Source organism: Myotis brandtii, unplaced genomic scaffold (genome assembly GCF_000412655.1).
Source record: "Myotis brandtii unplaced genomic scaffold, ASM41265v1 scaffold1102, whole genome shotgun sequence".
Classification (NCBI taxonomy): domain Eukaryota; kingdom Metazoa; phylum Chordata; class Mammalia; order Chiroptera; family Vespertilionidae; genus Myotis; species Myotis brandtii.
Genome location: NW_005353757.1, coordinates 356,349 through 376,662, shown reverse-complemented (window position 1 = coordinate 376,662; position 20,314 = coordinate 356,349). Strand labels below are relative to the sequence as shown.

Genomic DNA, 20,314 nt, shown 5'->3' with positions numbered 1-20,314 from the left:
TGTCCTAAATTAAATGTGTGTCTGTGTGTTTTCTCTGTGTCCTAGAATTCTTTACTGCATTTGACACTGTTGATCTCTCATTTGAATAGGCAGAGACTTCTAGGGACTCTGGAACTAGACACATTGGTTTAGTTTTGGCTTGGTGAGGTATTTGGTTGTGCTATCCTTAGCCAGAATACCTCATCTGTGAAATGATGAAACTAGTGCCTATGTCACAGGATTGTTTTGAGTCATGAGACAATGCACTTAGTCTTCCTGGTACATAGAATCATGTAATAAATACTAGCTATTACCATCATTGTTATTAAATATGTCTCTCACCCTGACCTCGGTTATATGATACAAAAATTTTTTTTTAAGTCACTACCTCTATGTGGTTCTCTTTCCTTGAACACATGAGTTTAAATACTTGATTTGTCACTATCTTTTTGAGCCTCTCCCTAACTTCTGTTGCTAACTTTACACAGAGGACTAACATTTCATCGTCAGCCTTGTCCTCTTTCTTGCTTACAGCCCCCGTATTTCATTAGGCAATTCACCCTCATCATCTTTAATAGCTGTTCATGGTCTATCCTGCCATTCTACACAAGTAAAGGTAAACATATGTATACAATGGGCATTAGCTGCCTAGTGTAATGGGAACCAGAGGACATAAGATGATTCAGACAGGGCTCCTGTTCCCCAGAAGCTGTTCAGTTTTCATGGCTTCAGTTAACATGTTCGGTCTGTCGTCTCCCCTCTCTCTGCCCTTTCATCGGCTTCTTCTCTTCGGCTTTCCTCAGAAGGCTTCCCTCCACAGCTCACTGATGCTTTGAGCTACCACATCCCAACCTGAGCATGTGGAGAAAAGGGAATCCTATGTGCTGTTGTTGGTAGGCATGCCATGGTGCAACCACTATGAAAAACAGTATGGCATTTCCTTTAAACATTAAAAGTAAAACTACCATGTAGTCCAGCAATTTCACTTCTGGATGTTTATATAAAGAAAATGAAAACACTAATTGAAAAAGATATATGCAGTATCATGTTCATTGCATCATTACTTGCAATAGCCAAGGTGTGGAAATAATATAAGTGGTTATCAATTGAAATCTTGACATTTACAACAACATGGACAGATGTCTAGGGCATTATGCTGTGAAATAAACCAGACAGAGAAGGACAAATCTTGTATTATCATTCTTATATGTGGAAAAATACCCAAACAAAAAACAACCAGCTCAGATACAGAGAACAGATTAGTGACTACAAGTGGAGTGGGTTGAGGTTTGGGAGAAATGGGTAAACTGTCTTTTTTATGCTGTTTAAATAAATTGAATAAAATTTTTTAAAGACTCAGAAAATGATCCATGCTCTGCTACATGAATCATTCTTAACTAATATAGGAATGTTAGAAATTACAGAGGATATGTGAGGAAAAAATTAGAGCTAATATCTAGCAGTCTAGAATTCTAGGACCTAGTTATACTATTCACCAAGTTGCTAACATCTGTCAAGAATCCATTCTTTCTAAACGTGATATATAGGAGAACTTTTAAATCCATGATGCCAATAAGAAACAGAAGAAATCTTATTGGTCTGATATACTAGTTATGTCTCAATGTATTGTGTTTTTAAAAGCTGCATTATTTAAAAAAGAACTTTACTTAAACTCAATTGCACAACTACATTGCATGCAAAAATGTAGAAAGCAGTTGTGTGGGTTTTTAAAAAAATTCAAGATACAAAAGAAACTCATTGTACTTTAAATGAACTATTGATTTTGGGGGTTCATTTAACTTGAGCAGCAATAAAAGCTCAGCATGTCTCCTCTGCATCTTTCTGTTCATCCATTTCCCAAACTAGCTAATGAAACTTTACCCATTAGCATCTCCCATTTAGAGGGGTAATTTCTTAGCTGAAGCACACCAACCCTTTCTTACAGCAATTTCTCCTATAAAGTAATATCATGTAATACATGACACCTAAAGCTAATCTGGTCCAGTCTTTTCATTTTATTCCAGTTCTGGCAAATCAATTTAGCTGCCCTTTTCCCAGACATTGAGGGGGAAATCATTAAAATAGGAAAATAAAAAAATAACGACACATCAATGTTCAGGAATTAATGAGGGATCAAAACCTACTGATGAGCAAGGGGCAGTCTGGTCATGCTTGGTGTTGCTTTTGGAAAGTCATTCTTGATGCCACCGACAGGTTCACTTACTATTCCTGTGACATCAAGGGGAGGCAGAGCAGACTCACACCATTGCGTTGGTGCTTCTCTGTTCTGGGTTTGAAAGGAGGGGTTGACCTTCATTTTGGGATATGTCTGTCCATCTGTCAAAATGTTTTGAAGTAGCCCAGGGAAGAACACAAAGAATAATGTAAAGGAACTTTTTGTTTTTAATGAAGCTACTAATGCTTAGGCTTGCCAGGCTGGATAGAGTTCTAGTGACACCCTTGAGGGTTTTATTTATTTTTTAAATTAGTGGCACAGAAAAGAGTCCTTTCCCTTATAATTGGCACTTAACACTCGAGCCAATTAATTTTGTGACTTTGCCTCTTCTTTTCAAATGGTAACTGGAATGTTTTCAAAAGAAAAGGCTTTTCGAGACTATCTGTCTATAAATCACCACTCTTTGGGGGCTGAGCTAGATTGCTGGTGGGATCAGAGCAATCTCCTCCCAGGCGCTAGTATGCCAAGCTGAACCCATCCACACCAGCTCCGATTTGCTCACCGTCTGCCCTGTTCCTGGGGACAGGCACCAGGAGCTGCCGATCGCCCTTGGTTGGTTGTCTGTAAAAATCTTTAGGTAATGGATGGTGGGGATGCCCAGAGATGATAAGAATATCAACTGAACTCACCATAGCTGCTTCACATGTTCTGGCTCTAGGCTTTCTTCAGGAGAGACAGATGATGATGCGAAGTGGGGTCTTGGACCATATCTGTGTGTGAGGAAGTGTTGGATGCTAGGTTTCTGCAAGGGCACAGGTATGCTTAGCGGTGCTCTGAAATAGAAAATAACTACCTTTGACTGTAAGAAAGTACCATCATAGTAGAAATGTGTCTGCTTCCAAATATGTGCATTTATCAGACTTTAAGTAGTGAGAAAATATGTGTTTCTGAAACACTTTCTATCTTACAGCAAGTTGTGGATGATAATAACCGAGTTAAGATAAGTTTAAAATAACAAGCAGGCTTCCTTTCATGCTTTAGCCTTTACCACAGTACCCAGGCTCAAGGGGGAAATGTGGGCTTCGGACAGAGACAGACCCTTTCATTGAGGAAACAGCTGGAGCCCAGAGAAGCAGAGTCTGGATTCAAGTCTTGGTCTCAATCACTGGCTTCGGAATGAGGGCACGGTGCACCGCTTTTCTCAGTCTTGGTTAGTTTGCCTCTGAAATGGGGCACATTAATCTTATTATTAGATTAGGTCATGATCACCATTATAATTCACCATCCAAACCAGGACATTTCTTTAGAGAGGAGAAAGGCTCTGTTAATGAGTATGTGAGAATAACAGGTGTCAGTCGGGACCGTTCCAGGCACACCAGAAATACGTGTCCCTCAGGAGTATGTGAAAAGGTATGAATACAGCATTTGTCACGGAGCAGGCACTCAGCAGTGCCTTTGCATTCTCCCTTTGACTTGTCTTTCTTTGCTGCTTCCTTCATAGCACGGAGCTGCTATCATGGTGGGAGGGCAAACACAAAGAGCACCTTGGCTTTAGGACAGGCTGCTCTCAGCCCCATAGCCAGTGTGGTCTCCAGAAAATATCAGGCAGATGATGTCACTCCATTACTTATAACCCTCCCAAGGTTTCCCCACTTACCAAGAGTAAAAGCCAAAATCATCACAACTTCCTGCAAGGCCTATCACCCTCCCCACAGCTCCAGCCTCAGTGCTCCCTCAGGGCACCAGGCAAGCTGTCCCCTTAGCCCTCAGGCCCCTGATCTTCTATTTTATCTACTGTGCTGTACCTCCCCAGGCCTCTGCATGGCCAGCTCCTGGTCAGGTCTCCTAGTGATAAGGGATCTTTTCACTAGGCCTTGTGGGTGACCTTCTACAAAATAGCAAGAAATTCCACTTCCCTCCCCACCCTGGGACTTCCTCCTACAGCTCAAAGGTAAATATTTTACCACCTAGATAGAAGCACATGAAGCTTCAGCCCTAAACACCAATGTATATAAAGTCTTGGACCACAAACCTTCAGTGCAGACTGAAGTGTCGGCACATGCTTAGCACTGAATCCCATTTACCATCTGTTTCTGAGATCTGATTTCTTTGGGCAGTTTGTATCAACATGATCTCACCATGATGAGTGCTGAGAAAGCTTCATTCTTGGTGACTTGAGAGAAAGCACTGAAACAGTCCATTAATTAAATCAAATTAAAGATTTAGCCGAGGGGTTTGTCTTGGGAAGTTCAGTTGTGCTGCCTATAGAGCTCCCCAGTTTTCAGCAATGATGCTTATGCTCCTGAGGTGGTCGGAGCAGCATCACAGGTGCCCATGTGCAGAGAGGAGCCGCATCACACAGGGCATAAGGACTCGACAGGGCATAAGAGCTCGGCAGGGCAAAGTCACTGAGTATTACCTAGGAACATTGGAACATCATGATAAAAACATGGCACTAGAAAAGTCCCCCAAACATAAACAGTTACATTTCTTTTTTCTAATTAGAAAAAAAATAATTAAAAAAACCCTTACATTCACTAAAGCCATTGTGTGCACTTTGACAAGGATGGGGGCACAAGTGCAAAGTTCATGACCTTAGACTCAGTGATTATTTGTTTATGTCACCACAGGTTGGTAGGACCTGAAATGTTTTGAGAGTCTGTCTCCATGAATGGAGGGAAGGGGACTGAGAAATCATGGCCCCGTGGCCCCATGGTCATTTGCCAGCTGGAAGGAGTTGGGAGACTCTATGGTTCCCCATCTCTGAATTGGGGAGCTAAATATTTGGAAGGCCCTGGGTGGAGAATTTTCCATTTTGGGCCCTACTTAAAATTTAAGGTCCCATGAGTTTCACTGAGCATTAATGTGTTTGCTCCCAACTCAGGGCAGGGAGTGTGTGAGTGTGTGTGTGTGTGTGTGTGTGTGTGTGTGTGTGTGTGTCTCTGTCCACCTACACCCATTTGCACAGGGGCACATCTCTCTAGGGTAAATTCCATATGTCACTTCCTAATGAAAATTTCAACCATGTACCCTAGGAGGAGAATGAAAGCTTGAGACTTTAGGGATACAGCTGGAAGAATGATATTTTTTATGTGACTCTATTGCTTATTTTAAAAATGGAGAATTTTTTTTTCAGTAACAGATTGAGAATTCTTGGATGATTTGAACCAAAATAGAATAACACCACTAGGCCATACTGCATATACTAGTAAAGAGGCATTTTAAATAAGCTCACTTAAGTGAAGCTTCTAGCACATGTCTGGCATGAAGTACTTGACAACGGTAACTCCTTGCCTACCCCTTGCCTTCTTCAGTCACTCCCGTGTGGATGGTAGTCTTCAGAGAGGCTCAGTCTAGGAAGCCAAATTCTATTGTCAGTTCCTGATAGCACATGTAGATCTAAGACCAGGAGACAAATCCAAAGGGCCAGAAGCCATCTGGACCCTGAAATAAACTGGGCAATGAGAGCAAAGTTAGTAGCAGAACGATCCTGGGAAGGTGGGGTGGGTTTGAGGCACAGTCTGGTGATTCCTGCTTGAGCAGTTCTGTGGGCAACCAGCAGAGAGCAGCGCACAACACTTTTCCTAGATGGAGGGAGTACTAGGCATTCACTTACTCAGTATTATTCAGTGAACATTTGACATGTGCTGGGAGGTAGGGGTTCGAAATGGAAAAAGACGTGAGCACTGCACTTAACGGCACATGAGGGTTAGGACACGGAGACCAAGACACTCAATACCCGGACAAGTGCAGTCCTGCAGGATACGCTCAGCATGAGGGTAGACAATGGCTTTGACAATAGACAATCCTGTGAACACGGCCATTGCTTTTTAATATATCATTGTTAATTCTGGTGACATTAAGAGCAGAATAACTTAAAATTCTTTCATAATTTATCCAAAATCATCCTAAATTGTGAAGATGGCTTCCCTTTAGGACATTTCTCTGGCAATAGCTACCTAAATCTAGGAGGAAATTTTTCTGGTCTAATTATGTGTATTAAACTTGTTCCTGGGAACACAGTGTTAAGAAGTATTTGAGGTGTGTGCAGGTAGCAGGGAAGGGGGATGAATTGATCATGGGGCAGGTACAATGGCTGAGGGAGGGCTGAGTGCTGCATTTTGTGCTACAAGTATATGGTCTTTGATCTAAATAATTTTTGGTGTATACTTTTTAAACCATGAACGATTAGTTTAACTTTGTGTTTTAATATTTTTTTAAATATATTTTTTATTGACTTCAGAGAGGGAAGGGAGAGGGAGAGAGATAGAAACATCAATGATGAGAGAGAATCATTGATTGGCTGCCTCCTGCACACCTCCTACTAGGGATCCAGCCTGCAACCAGGGCATGTACTCTGACCGGAAATGAACCGTGACCTCCTGGTTCATAGGTCAACTCTCAACCACTGAGCCACCACAGCCGGGCTGTTTTAATATTTTTAATGTCCTTTTTTTAATTTTTTTTTTTTTAGTTGTAAACGAGTTCACTTATCACCTGAAATGAAGAAAAAATTCCAGTAACAAAATCATGGTCTCCCTGTAAAGACTTCCAATCATGCTTGTCCACACACTTGTTTTCATGAAGCATTCCAGTGTCAGTTTCAGCCAATTCAGCTCAGGTACTTGCACAGGTTGTGAGACCAGATCTCCTTTATAGGTAGTTTAAAAGATTTCTTTCATTGTCCTAAATTCATGAGAAGTGTTCTAAATTTTTTGCTTCAGCTCAGCTGGCTTTCACTCTGGGGTATTTTAGAACATGTGAGACTGCCCAAGAAGCTGATTTATCTTCTCTGCTTACACCATTTCCCAATATACCACATTTGTCTTTCTAAAGGTCAGGCATGATGGAAACAGGCAATGTTTCTCACGTACCTTGTTTTCTTGTTGGATTTTTATGTCTGAGTTTTTTCGAAAATGTTAATGTGGATTTCTATAAATGCAACTGTTCAATTGCACAGAGTATGACTTATAAAGAATTCTAGAACTTGAAATAACAAGTACTCATTGTGTCCAAGATATTATTCATATGAGTAGTACCAGCTAGAAAAGTCTCTTTTTTAATTTTAGTGACTTTTACCAGTGTCTTGGAAATTACCTTAATTCTAAGGTCAAATATGGTGGATTAAAGTTTGCTGGTACCTCACTGAGCTCTTTCTTTAGAATTATATTTAAATTTGCAATTCTCTAGGGTCTTTGTATTTCTTCTCTATCAAGATTATTAAAAATCCTCACAGAATAGTAATCTCCATGAAGGAGCAGCATGAGTGACCAGCTGTGATTAGAATAGGCCAACTTCAGGGGGGAAAAATTGCCACTTTCATCTAAATAAGAGAGAGAAGAGTTGTGTGTGTGTGTGTGTGTGTGTGTGTGTGTGTGTTTTAAGTACAACTTCTTATAATAACTGTGAAAGTGTAGTGGTTAATGAAAGTGCATAATTGTTAACAATAATTATTTTGAAACAGTAGTTGTGGGAATGGCTGGGCGTCTGTATGAATGAGATAAACATGAAGTGGTGGAGAGTATGCTTGAATAGGGGTACACATAAGAAGGAGTGGGCCCAAGTACCATAGAGAAAGTCGTGTCAACTAGATTAAAGAACAGTCAGATTTTTCTCCAGGGTATCTAATAAATTCAAAGAGAAAATAAAAATGAGAAAAATAATATGAGATTTCTGACATTTCAGTGGTGGTTTATGAGGTCTACATATGCACTGGCAGGAGGCCAGGTGCCGGGACAGAGTCTAATGTATTTATCAACCTCATCGGCTCCAGGGGGGACTTGGGGAATCGAAGTCTTCACCAGTCCCAAAATAACAAAGTCAAGTTTCAACAGGGACAGGTAACAGAAAGATCCTTATAAATTGTTACCCCCCACACTTCCTATAATTTCTTTATTTAAAAAGACACACACTCAGAAAATTCCTGAATAGTCATTTGGTACCAAATAGAAAGTACAGAGAGGTGAGGTCACTTCTTGGTGTGCATCTTATTGCTCTGGAGTTGAGGTGGGGCTGAACCAGAACAATGCAACCATAGTAAGTCCCACTTTCTCCTATTAAAAATAAATAAAACAAAAATAAAAATAAAACAATCAAGGTTCTACTTCCAGCTAGGGCAGTCTAACTTGTAACAAAATGGCCATCCTGCTGAGAATTAGAAATGTTTGATGAACATCTTTTATTTATTTTTGTTAATCCTCACCCGAGGATATTTTTCCATTGATTTTTAGAGAGAGTGGTAGGGAGGGAGAGAGAGAGAGAGAGAGAGAGAGAGAGAGAAACATGGATGTGAGAGAGACACATCGATTGGTTGTCTTCCACACAAACCCCAACCAAAGCCAGGGGACATGCCCTTGACCAGAATGAAACCTGGGGCCCTTCAGTCCACAGGCTAATGCTCTATCCACTGAGCCAAACTGGCTAGGGTGATAAACATCTTTTAAATATGTTTTAAAGGCATTGGAGAGCTGTCAAGGAAGTTAAGGCTTAAGGACCCAAGATTCTGGAAAGAAGAACGTCCAAAGGAGTAGCTGGTATTTACCATCGCTTTCAGCCATTCGTAAGTGGAAGCTTAGAAGCAAGAAGCCAATCAGAAAATGACAGTGAAGCCTGTGATGCCGTGTGGAGACTTAAGAGGTCTCATCAGGCTGGGATTCAGTCTGGGCCCCACAGTAAAGATAGGCTGTCTAAACTCCCACTTGAAAAGTGAGACCTTCAGGTGAATTCTCCCAAAACACAGCCTAGGGCAGATCCTGGGCAGGAGGCAACCCAGGAAGCACAGAGAAGAAATGCAGAGAAGGAGAGAAGGAAAGAGCTGGAGACAATATAATCAAGATGTGTATTCTCAATGCCACCGCTGTTTGCAGCAGGGACTAGATCCCTCGGACCTCAGCATCAAGTTTTATTTATTCTTTTTCCACCCTCTTATTGGCAGTCAATTTACTCTAAGTTAGAAAGGAATATTTACATGCCTAGGTTGGAATTGTTTTTTGAAAATATATTTTTATTAATTTCAGAGAGGAAGGGAGAGGGAGAGAGAGATAGAAAATCAATGATAAGAGAGAATCATTGATCAGCTGCCTTCTGCACAGCCCCTACTGGGGAGTGAGCCCGCAACCCAGTCATGTGCCCTTGACTGGAATTGAACCTGGGAGCTTTCAGGCCGCAGGCCAACGCTCTGTCCACTGAGCAAAACCAGCTAGGACAATAAAAATATATTTTTAAAAAATAAAATAAGAAAATGAATAAGAAATTAGCAGTAGTAAACTTAGAATAAATGTTGTGATTAAATTTTAAAAATATTTTTATTAGACTGTATGATTGAGGAGGAGAAGAATTATATTACATGTTTGTATAGGGCAGTGATGGCGAACCTATGACACGCGTGTCAGAGGTGACACACAAACTCATTTTTTTGGTTGATTTTTCTTTGTGAAATGGCATTTAAATATATAAAATATCAAAAATATAAATCTTTGTTTTACTATGGTTGCAAATATCAAAAAATTTCTATATCTGACACGGCACCAGAATTAAGTTAGGGTTTTTCAAAATGCTGACACGCTGAGCTCAAAAGGTTCGCCATCACTGGTATAGGGTATCCCAAAATTCACGCAAGATTTGCAATTCAAATCTTGCGTGAATTTTGGGACACCCTATATATTTTCCATAAGGCATAGCGTAGGACTTTGTGCATAACATAGTAAATGGTGATTCTTATAGTGGTAGTAATAATGATATAGTAGTAATATATAGTAATATTGTACTGTAGTTACTAATAATGTACTGATTGCAATGCTTTTTTTTCTAGATAAAGGGAATGTCCTAACAGTCACTCCGTTTCTTTTACAGGTTGATATTTTTTCCATTGAGGCAGTGCCCCTTGGAAAATTGAAGAAAATTCTGATTGGTCATGATGGCACAGGTCCCGGTAAGATTTGCTTTCTTGGTAAGAAGTTTGTTTTGAATATTTATAAAAAGTCTCATAAAAGGCAGGTGAAACAAACGATGGATGTACAATTCATGTAAAATTGAGATGAGAAATTTTTCTTTTAAGAAATTAGAGTTAAATGAAGTGATGTCAGATTATATTTATTATAGGACTTAAAAAGCTCACTGCTACTTATTATGAAGAAAATATCCTAGGAAAATTTCCACGTGTGTGTGTGTGTGTGCCCAGACCTACTAGGTAATACTCAAAAATGCATCTATCATGTTTCCCTACAGATGTGTTTCTGCTGGGTTCCCTACCCCGCACTCTTTTAGCAAACCAGTAACTTGGAAATCATCCTGTTCTCCCTTTCTCTCCTCACCTTCTACCCCTCCCACACCTATTAACTAGTCCAGTCAATTCTAATTTTTAAATGTCTCCCTTATTTTCCTTAGACATATTAAATTCAAACATAAGTTTGTTTGACTCTGGAACCTCCATTCTTCACTGCTAAAATGCAACCACATATTTTAGTAACCATTTATTACATTTATTTCTAGACTTCTTTTTTCCCTTTTGCTAGACTTTTAGTTTTTTGATGTATGGTATAACATATTATTCAACTTTATTCTCCTCATACCAAATATAGTGCTTAGAGCTTAAAAATGGCCTTTACCAGAAAGAAGCATGGGTATTCTAGGTACAACCCAAAGAGAAAGAAGAAAAGGGAAGGCCGCATTGTATAGGAAGGAAATAGATGCATGATAAAATGAGTTGAGGACTTATATAGAGGAAATTATTAGAAAGAGGCAGAAATAAGATATTACATAGAGGAAGGAAAGACATAATATACTGTCTTCTATGCACGGTGTCATGAAGGATGGAAACTTCTATTGAGATTTAGCTTTTATCCCAAGTCTCCCTGGAAATAGTGCATGGATTTGCAGAAGAGCTGATGAGAGTCAAGACTGTAGACTTGGGCATGAATCAAACAGAACAGCTAATAGGAATTCCTGGCTTAACCAGGCTCTAGTTTTTAAAAATCATTTTGAGACTCCTCTTGGTTGTGAGAGAGAAACAGAAGATCTAACCCCAAATGCTGAAAGAGATGATGTTGAGGCACTGTGGCAACAATAGCAACAGCACCTACAGGGCAATCACCAGGGACCCCGCAGGTCAAAGGAGGAAGAGTTAGGGGTTTGTTTGAAGGAGCAGGCTGGACATTTGTAGGGTAGGGTGTTATTACCAGGTGGGTTGATTCAACAAAATAAAAATGATAAAAGGAAAAAGGAAAGAAACATTATGATTTTTAATCTTTAAAATACTAGTTTGTTTGTTTTTCAGTGAAACACTGATTAACAAAATCTGTGCAGGTATAGGAAACACTTCAGTGAAACTTGCAAACCTTTTATTTTCCTTCCCATTGTTAAAAAGAGAAGCTACTTAACATTATTCTTTTTCTTATTTTTTATAAATCTTTACTGTTGAAACTATTACATATGTCCCTTTTCCCCCCATTGCCCTCTCCCACGCCCCTCCCCCAACATTATTCTTTTAACTTGAACAAAGTTGTATCTCAAAGATAAAGAGACAGCCTCAGTAAAGCCTCACATTTACAGCAAACTTAGCAAAGCCTCAAAATATTTAGGAAATACCTGAATATCTTAAAACAAACACAATAGCCTCTTGGGCCTACACCCAGATATTCTGATTCATAGGTATTGACTCATCAGAAATGTGCTGTCTGGTTTTTTGTTTGTTTGCTTGTTTTTTTACGAGCACCTGAGGGGATTCTGATTCATGTGGTCCTCAGACCATTTGTTGAAAAGCACTGCCTTCTGATGTAAGAGTGCTTTGTGGAGGACCTGCTATGCCCGGCCCTTTGCCACAGGTTGGGCATTCAAATGTGAACAAGGCAGGGCCTGGTGGGAGCAGACAGAGGAAATAAGCAAGTATAATAAAGTATGACACATAGTGTTAAAGTGACACACAGAGTGTTATTATTGTACCACATGGTAAGGGGACCTCGCCTCGTCCAGAAGAATATGAAGCTCTCCTCCAAGAAACGACGAAAACATGATAGGCATTTAAAAAAAACAATACACAAACAACATGATAGGCAGGCTGAAGGTAAGAGCTAGATTTTGGCTGGATGGTTTGGAATTTTGATGGGTTTCTCTGATAGGGTAAGGCAATTTGACCTCAGTTAAGAAAAGTTGAAAGTAATTGCTATAGCATAATTTTCTTTTTAATTTTTTAAAAAAGTATTGATTTGACAGAGAGAGAAAGGGAGAGAGAAACACTGATTTGTTGTTCCAATTATTTTACATTCATCAGTTGAGTCTTATATGTGCCCTGACTGGGAACTGAACCCACAACCTTGGCGGATGATCCTCTAACCAACTGAGCTCCTCAGCCAGGGCTCTAGAGCATAGTTTTAAAAGTCTTTAACTAAACTCTCCTTCCTACATTCTGCATATTTTTCACTAAAAGAAAAGAAAATTACCATAATAGAAAATCTAGGCTATGAGTTTCAAAATTTGTATTATATAAGGTCTGATAACCCACCCCCCACTTTGAGCCTAGAAAATTACCAATACCAGTGCTTCTACCTGTATTCGCTATTCCTATCCTCTCCGCCAAAGTAGCTATTCTGAATTTTTGGTTTATCATTTCTTGATGTTTTTTATCCTTGCTTTAAAAAAAAGGGCTTTACTAATTATGCAGGTATCCTTGAAAATACTTTTGACAGTTTTTGTGTTTTGTAAAAATCAAGATATGCTATTTGAAGCCTTCCACTTATTTTTCCACTCAAGATTATGCTTCTGAGATTCACTCATTTTCTTATGTGATGCTTTAGATAATTTATTTTCATGTCTATCGAATATTCTATTGCATGATTCACATAATTAAATTTTTATCTCTTGTTAATAAAATGTGTTTTTTCTAGTTTGACTGTCTCAAACAAACTGAATAGACTGTGCACATCTCTTAGTGCAGTGGTTCTCAACCTGTGGGTCGCGATCCCTTTGGGGGTCGAACGACCCTTTCACAGGGGTCACCTAAAACCATCGGAAAATACATATATAATTACATATTGTTTTTGTGATTAATCACTATGCTTTAATTATGTTCAATTTGTAACAATGAAATTGGGGGTCACCACAACATAAGGAACTGTATTAAAGGGTCGCGGCATTAGGAAGGTTGAGAACCACTGCCTAGTGTATAAAAACAAGAGTTCCGCTAGGATAGGGGTTCCCAATGGAAGTGATTTTGTCTTCTCTGGGGACATTTGGCAATGTCTGAAGGTTTTTTAGGTTATTACATTGGATTGGGGGTGCTACTAGTATCTAGTGGGTAGAGGCCTGGTTGCTGCTAAACAGTCTATAATGCACACGACAGTCTCCACAGCAAAGAATTGTTAAGCCAAATGTCAATAATACTGAGGCTTAGAAACCTGGCAGCAGGGTAAATGCATAGAATTAAATTGCTGGATCAGCGAATATGATTATATTCAGCTTTATAAGCTCAAGCACTTTTTCCCCAAAAGTGACTGTACTGTTTTACTCTTACCTGCAGTGAACAAGAATTTCTGGTGTGCAATATCCCCACAAACACCTGGAACACTTATTACTTGCCTTCTCTAAATGGGTATAAAATGGTATCCCATCGTGGTCTTAATTTGCATTTTCCTGATTTCTAAGAAGATTCGGCATTCTTTCATTTTTTTGAATTTCTTCTTCTGTGGAAATACATGTTCTTGTCTACAATATTTAGGGTGAAGGCAAAAGTCATTTCAAAGCCAGTGAGGTGGAAACTGCACACACTACTTCTCTACATGTTTTCTTGCTGAGAAATTAGTCATATGTTATACATAGCTGCAAAGACTCCTGGGAAATGTGGGCTCTAACACCGCAGTGATTGAAGAAGGGGAAAACAACTAGCAGTTACTACCACAATATTTTGTCCAGTTTGTGATATATTTTAATGAACTTAAATTATTAACTTTAATGTAGTTGAATTTAACAATGTGGTATTTTTTCTAATGCTCAGCATGTTTTGTATTTTAAGAAGTCTACCCTAGGGTGTTCTAGAAATAAATGTTCACATATTTGTATGTGCATGTATAAACAGTTCATACGTATGCACACATGTATACATATATTAAGTTGTATCTTTAAGCTGTAGATATTTACTGGATCTGTAGTTGATATTTGTGTATGACATGAAGATGGAATCTACTTTCATTTTTTTCCTGTATGGGTAATCAGTTGTACCACCACTATTCATGACCCACTCCATCTTTTCCTTAGTGCTCTACAAAGTCATCTTTATCAAATCCAGGCAGTCCTTGCTTTGCATGGTTTCTGTATGCACAAATTTCAATTACAATTATTTAGTTAATTAGCACAAGTCCACCAACAACATGGTTCAAATGTCAGGTACCACGGTTTATTAGTTGTTATTGAATAAAGTATAAACTTCACTGCTAGTTCTTCAGTCCACAAATCACTACATAAATAATTGATGCACATTCTGATCTGCAACCAGTCACTTTACTTCTCTCACAGTCTTTTGGTGATGTGTTCCTACCCATCTGTTACCAGTTCATGCACAGAAAGCAAAGCAGGTCATTGTATTGACTCCATGTCTCCCAGTGATCAACCCATGTGACATTTTACAAAAATGTATACTTCAAAGATGAAAGCACGACAAAAAAAATAATAGAAAGTGATAATGCTGAAGTTCAAATCATACAAAAATGGGATGACAGGAGAAAAATGTGACTGTGGAATGCTGCCACTGCCACCGTTTGAGAGACTTTCTAGGCAGCAGAGAAACTTAGTGAAGGGAGCTTTTGACCATAAGTGAGAAAAGTGGTTGTGACAAAAAGAATGAATATGCCCCAGAGGAAGTAATGTTGGTAAAAACTTTACCTTGAAGGAACTCTCAGAGGTATTGTACAACATTAACAGCACAGAGTGATAAAATGTTAGAAAGGGGTACCACTGTTTGGAATAGAAAAGATACTTGCTCTTTACTGTACATTATAAAGAAGGCAAGTACCATTCAAAATACTTTTTTTTCTTTTTTGCATTTTTTTAAATTTATTTGTTAAAGGTTTTATAGTCCCCCAAGCCATTTCAACCCCGGGCAAGCTCCCACCACCCCAGTGTCTGTGTCCATTAGTTATGCTAATATGCATGCATACACGTACTTTGGTTGCTCTCTAACCCCTCCCCCCCCGCCATTTGTCTCTGGATCTTTTCTTGTTCATCAAATACTTTTGAAAGGCTTTTTTTTTTTTTTAAATTTACAAAGAATTAGACCTTGTAATTCTCAATGTTTCTGTTTTAAATTGCGGTATACTAAATATTCATGTTGATATTTTTATTTTCTTCTATCTTTATAACTAGCAGTAAGAGAGTTTTTGATGTTTCACAATGAACAATCGTAATTTTCCCCATTGGTTAGTAAGATGGCTTGGCAGGGCTTCAGCATGCAGTCTTTTATGTGGTTCTGCACCACTGCACAAAGCAAGGACTGCCTGTATCACATTTGTGTAAATGTGTAGATCAATCCTGAATTCTTTTTTCTGTTCCATCAGTCAACTGATCTACGCCAACAACAATTCTGCCTTGTGGTAATTAGCATAGATTTATAATACATTTTGATAATCATTAGTCTGAATCTCTTACCTTACTCTGGTCAGTAGTGGCTCTGACATTCTTGGGCTTCACTCATCCACATACATTTTATCATCTGCTCATCAATATTCTTGTAAAACCCTGTGGTGAATTTGATTTAATTACACTAAAGTTTTAGATTGGTTTGAGTGAAATATATCTCTATAATTTTTTTGTACTTACAAATATGGGATAGCTCTTTGTTTATGTCATCTCTTAAATTTAAATTATTTTTCTACGAATTATACTACATCTGTCTTTAGATTTACCAATACATTCTTAAATTTTTACAGCAATTCAATACTGTAAGTTTCATTGACTTATGCTTCTTAACTCTTCCTTTCTGGTCAATAGGAATGTAATTAATTTGTATATATTTAGTACATATTTACCATTTTTCACCTCTTTTAATTCCACTATTTTCTGAAATTTCTTTAGGTTTTTAATTTAGAAAGTCACATTATTTGTGAATAATGCAAGTTCTGTTTTCTCTTTTCCACCACATTACTTTTCATTCTCTTTCTTCTTTCCTTTCCTTTTTTCCCTTTATTTAATCACATTGACAAGTGCATTAATTAGTGGTTACCTCTAAATTTTCACCATTAAGAATGATGATTGATTGTGACTTTACATTATTATTTAAACATATCAATATTCTATAAATAATGTATTGACACGTGTTCATGGGAATTTACTTCTCTCTTTATTGTTGGCCTTTAAGTCCTTCTCCCCCGCCCTCCCCCCGAATTATTAGATTTTGTGTCCCTAATGCAGAATCTTGTTTTCTCCTCTGCTTCTACTACTCTGAGTTATTACGTCATTACTCATGTTTTCATTTCTCCACTGGTATAATTGCAATGTGCATATTTTCATATTCAAATTGCCTGGCAAGTGTACTTAAAAAAGAACATTTGGGAGTCTATGAATAAAATCACAATACTACTATATTTTATGTTAAAGAGTCAAAGTGATCTCCTTTGTCAATTTATCCAGGTAATGGATGGTTTCTTGAGAGTATCGTTGTTAAATCTGAAGAGGAAGATGGCAATCAAGAGGTGCTGTTTCCATGCAACAGGTGTGTGGTAACTTACTACCTGGTTATACTCCCCTTTGTCCAGTTCATTCCAGCTGTGTCATCAGCATGCTTCTGGCCTTCCCTCTGGCTGCATTACTCCCTCCTTTGAGACCAGAATTGAAGGCCTTCTCTCCTCAGGAAGCTGTTCTTTATCAGCATTAGACATTTTCTCTTTATTTGGAATATTTAATAATTTTCTCTTCTTCAGTAAGCATGCTGAAATGGAAAGAAATCTGGAGTAGGATTTAGAAAACATGTTCTTGATTCTGTTCCTCAAACACTTGTTCTGCTCCCTGCTAATTTTGGAATGTGGGTACTATTATCAACTTCTCTGAGGTTCAGTTTCCTCATGTGTAAGTATCATGGGAATACCTGTTTTTATTAGTTCATATGAATTAAAATCAAACAAAGCTATGTGTATGAACTGTGAATGCTAAAGCATTATTCTAACATGGTGTAAATATAATCAAGCTATGTCAGTCTGTTCCATGGCCCCAGAATCTTTTTTTCTTAAAGCCACTAATTCCATTCATGAAGGATCTCCTCTCATGACTTAAGCACCTTTCAAAGGATTTCCACATATGAATTCTGGGCGTAGGAGGACACAAACATTCAGACCATTGCAGTAATATAGCTCAATAATTTTTATATTGATTACATGTTGAAATATCATCTTTTGAATTTATTAAAATCAAAATATTTAAATTAATTTAATCTTTACTCTTTTTTACTTTTTAAAAAAATATATGTGCCTTGTGTTATATATCTCTGGTAGATTGCTGTTGTAGAGCCTGCCTTAGCAACTAAACACCAGTTACATGAAAGGAGAGAAATAAAGATTTCCACTAAGGAAAGTCCAAATAAGAAATTTTTACTGATTTTAAGATATATTAGAATATTTGTAAAGTTATCATAGAATGTTTCTAAAAACTGACATTTGAGGATGTATCAATATAACTTGAGTGTAGGACAAAGGTTTGCTGAAGTTGAATTCCTAAAGATCATTGAATGTGGCTTGAAATCTTAACTGATTTTTAAATTTCTGAGCCCCTCTCTGAAGGCCCCTTTAAATCCTTTAAGTATTTAAATTTTTTTGTTTTAAGTAATGTGCCTTCTTTTAATATTCTTTCATATTATTTGTCTTCCCTCTTTTCCCAGCATATGGCTAGATGAGTACCAAGATGATGGCAAGACTGAATGGGAACTGCTTGCAGAAAGTAGCTACTGTGCAGTAGGAGAGATTGGATCTATGGCCTTGTGAAAGGGCCAGCTTAGGTCTGTTGCTGTTTTGTGGCTTCAAAAAACTGTTGATCTGACTCTAATAATATGTTTTCCCTTTCCTTGTGCTGGAGCAAACCCTTGGGGAGGATCACTTTGTGCTAGACACAATTATTGCTTTGAAAAACTTCAATAGTTGGGAGAAGTACCAGTCAACACCTGACCAAGATCAGCCTATATCTGGAGTACACATATTATTTCTTCTTTTACTACTTCTTCTTGTTCTGCTCCTCTATCTCCTCCCTCTCCTCCTCCTCCTCCTCTGCTTCCTCTTCCTCCTCTGCCTCCTCTGCTACATTCAGCAACAGGTTTTCAATGTAGGTTAAAACATCCTTATGTTGGATGAAGATGCCATCTAGGACTTTCATAGGTAGAGAGCGCCTTGAAAATCCTAGGACTCTTAAGAATTTTGCTAAATTTACTCTGCCAGTGCTTTATAAGTGGGAGAACAAAGCCTAGATGATAGCACATTTGTTTACAACATATAAAAGCCCACTGATGAAACCTATTGATCAGAAAAAATATTTATTTCAAAATATTACCACTCATTTATAATGTACCCTTGTTATCCAAGACCTGTGATAGAGATGTACAGAATTAATGTTGTTCTAATGTCTGCTAACTCAACCTCCATTCTGAAGTTGTGTCAAAGAGTAATTCACTTTCAAGTCTTATTATTTAAGAAATACATTTCAGAAGGCTGTAACTTCCATAGATACTGATGCCTCTGATGGATCTGGGCAAAGTCAATTGAAAATCTTTTGGAAATGATTCATCATCCTAGGTGCCATTAATAATATTTGTGGTAGGTGGGAAAAGGTCAACATATCAACATTCACAGGAGTTTAGAAGAAGTTGATTCCCACCCTCATTGATGACTTTGAAAGGTTCAACAGTTCAGTGAAGGAAGTAACCACAGAGGTGGTGGAAATAGCAGAAATTGAATTAGAAGAAGAGCCTGAAGATGTGACTGAACTGCTACAATCTCATGATAAAACTTTAATGGATGAGGAAGCGCTTTGTATGGATGAGCAAATAAAATTGTTTCTGGAGATGGATTCTACTGCTGGTGAAGATGCTGTGAAGACCGTTGAAATGACGGCAAAGGATTTAGAATACCCCATAAACTTAGTTGATAAAGCAGCAGCAGGGTTTGAGATTGATTCTAATTTTGAAATGAGTTTTTACCGTGCAATAATAAAATGCTATTAAACAGTATTGCATGCCACAGAAAATTGCTCATGAAAAGAAAAGTCAATCGATGTGGCAAACTTTATTGTCTTATTTAAGAAATTGCCACAGCCACCTTAACCTTCAGCAACCACCACCCTGATCCGTCAGCAGCCATCAACACTGAGATAAGACCCTCCATCAACAAAAAGATGATGACTTGCTAAAGGCTCAGATGATGACCCTTTTTAAAAGCACTTTTTAGCAATAAAATATTTTTAATTAAGATATGTATATTGATTTTTTTAGACATCATGCTATTGTACTTACAGTATGCTATAAACATAACTTTTATATGCCCTTGGAAACAAAAAAAAATTTGTGTGACTTGTTTTAATAAGATGTTCATTTTATTGTAGTGCTCTGGAACCAAACCCACAATATCTCCTACGTTTGTCTGTAATCACTGATATATTGATCTTGTTGTGTTCTTCTTGTATTGACCAGCAATTAGAGTTCTTCAAAGATCATTGATTTTTTTTTTACAGGTAAACAAATTCCTTTGTGCTCTGAACATTGAGGACCAGAATTTATTTTACATCACTAAGTAATGTGTCCAGAATTACCTGCATTGTGAAGTCTATTAAATACTGTTTATGGAACAGTGTTTGGGTTTATAATTTAAGCAATTGAATTACAAATGTACTCTTTGCCAATTTTGTGGAAAAGCAGATAGCCATTGGTGATACTTATGGTCGTTTATACTTTTTTTTTCTTTTTACTTTAAAAGGTTTTCATCAACTAGACTGCAAAAGAATTACTAGGGGTTCTTGGTAAAATATAGATTACTGGTCCCTGCATCCTAGAATCTGCATTTTTTTTTATACAAATGCAGTTCTTCTGCACAATTTTTCTTGGAACTACTGGGCATGCCTTTTGATATCAACTTTAAATTAATAGAGTCTGTTCTGACTTTCTGTTCCTGTGCTACCTAGCAATTTTAAAACAAAAATAAT

General features: G+C 37.9%; 1 protein-coding gene across 4 annotated transcripts in view; it reads left to right on the top strand.

Annotated features, from left to right (window-relative positions):
* The first annotated feature begins 3,245 nt into the window (after positions 1-3,245).
* LOC106726970 (lipoxygenase homology domain-containing protein 1-like) overlaps positions 3,246-20,314 on the top strand; it is a 107,452-nt gene continuing 90,383 nt past the window's right edge. For 2 of the 4 annotated variants that reach the window (XR_001363123.1, XR_001363118.1), the window contains exons 1-2: positions 7,939-7,995; positions 10,007-10,085. Coding sequence is in view for 1 of the 4 variants with exons in the window: in XM_014543863.1 (XP_014399349.1) it covers positions 3,332-3,365; positions 7,841-7,995; positions 10,007-10,085 (268 nt within the window). In the remaining 3 variants the exon portion in view is untranslated. Of the gene's footprint in view, positions 3,366-7,840; positions 7,996-10,006; positions 10,086-20,314 lie in introns of those variants that run through there. The other 2 variants (XM_014543863.1, XR_001363122.1) reach the window with 2 other exon arrangements.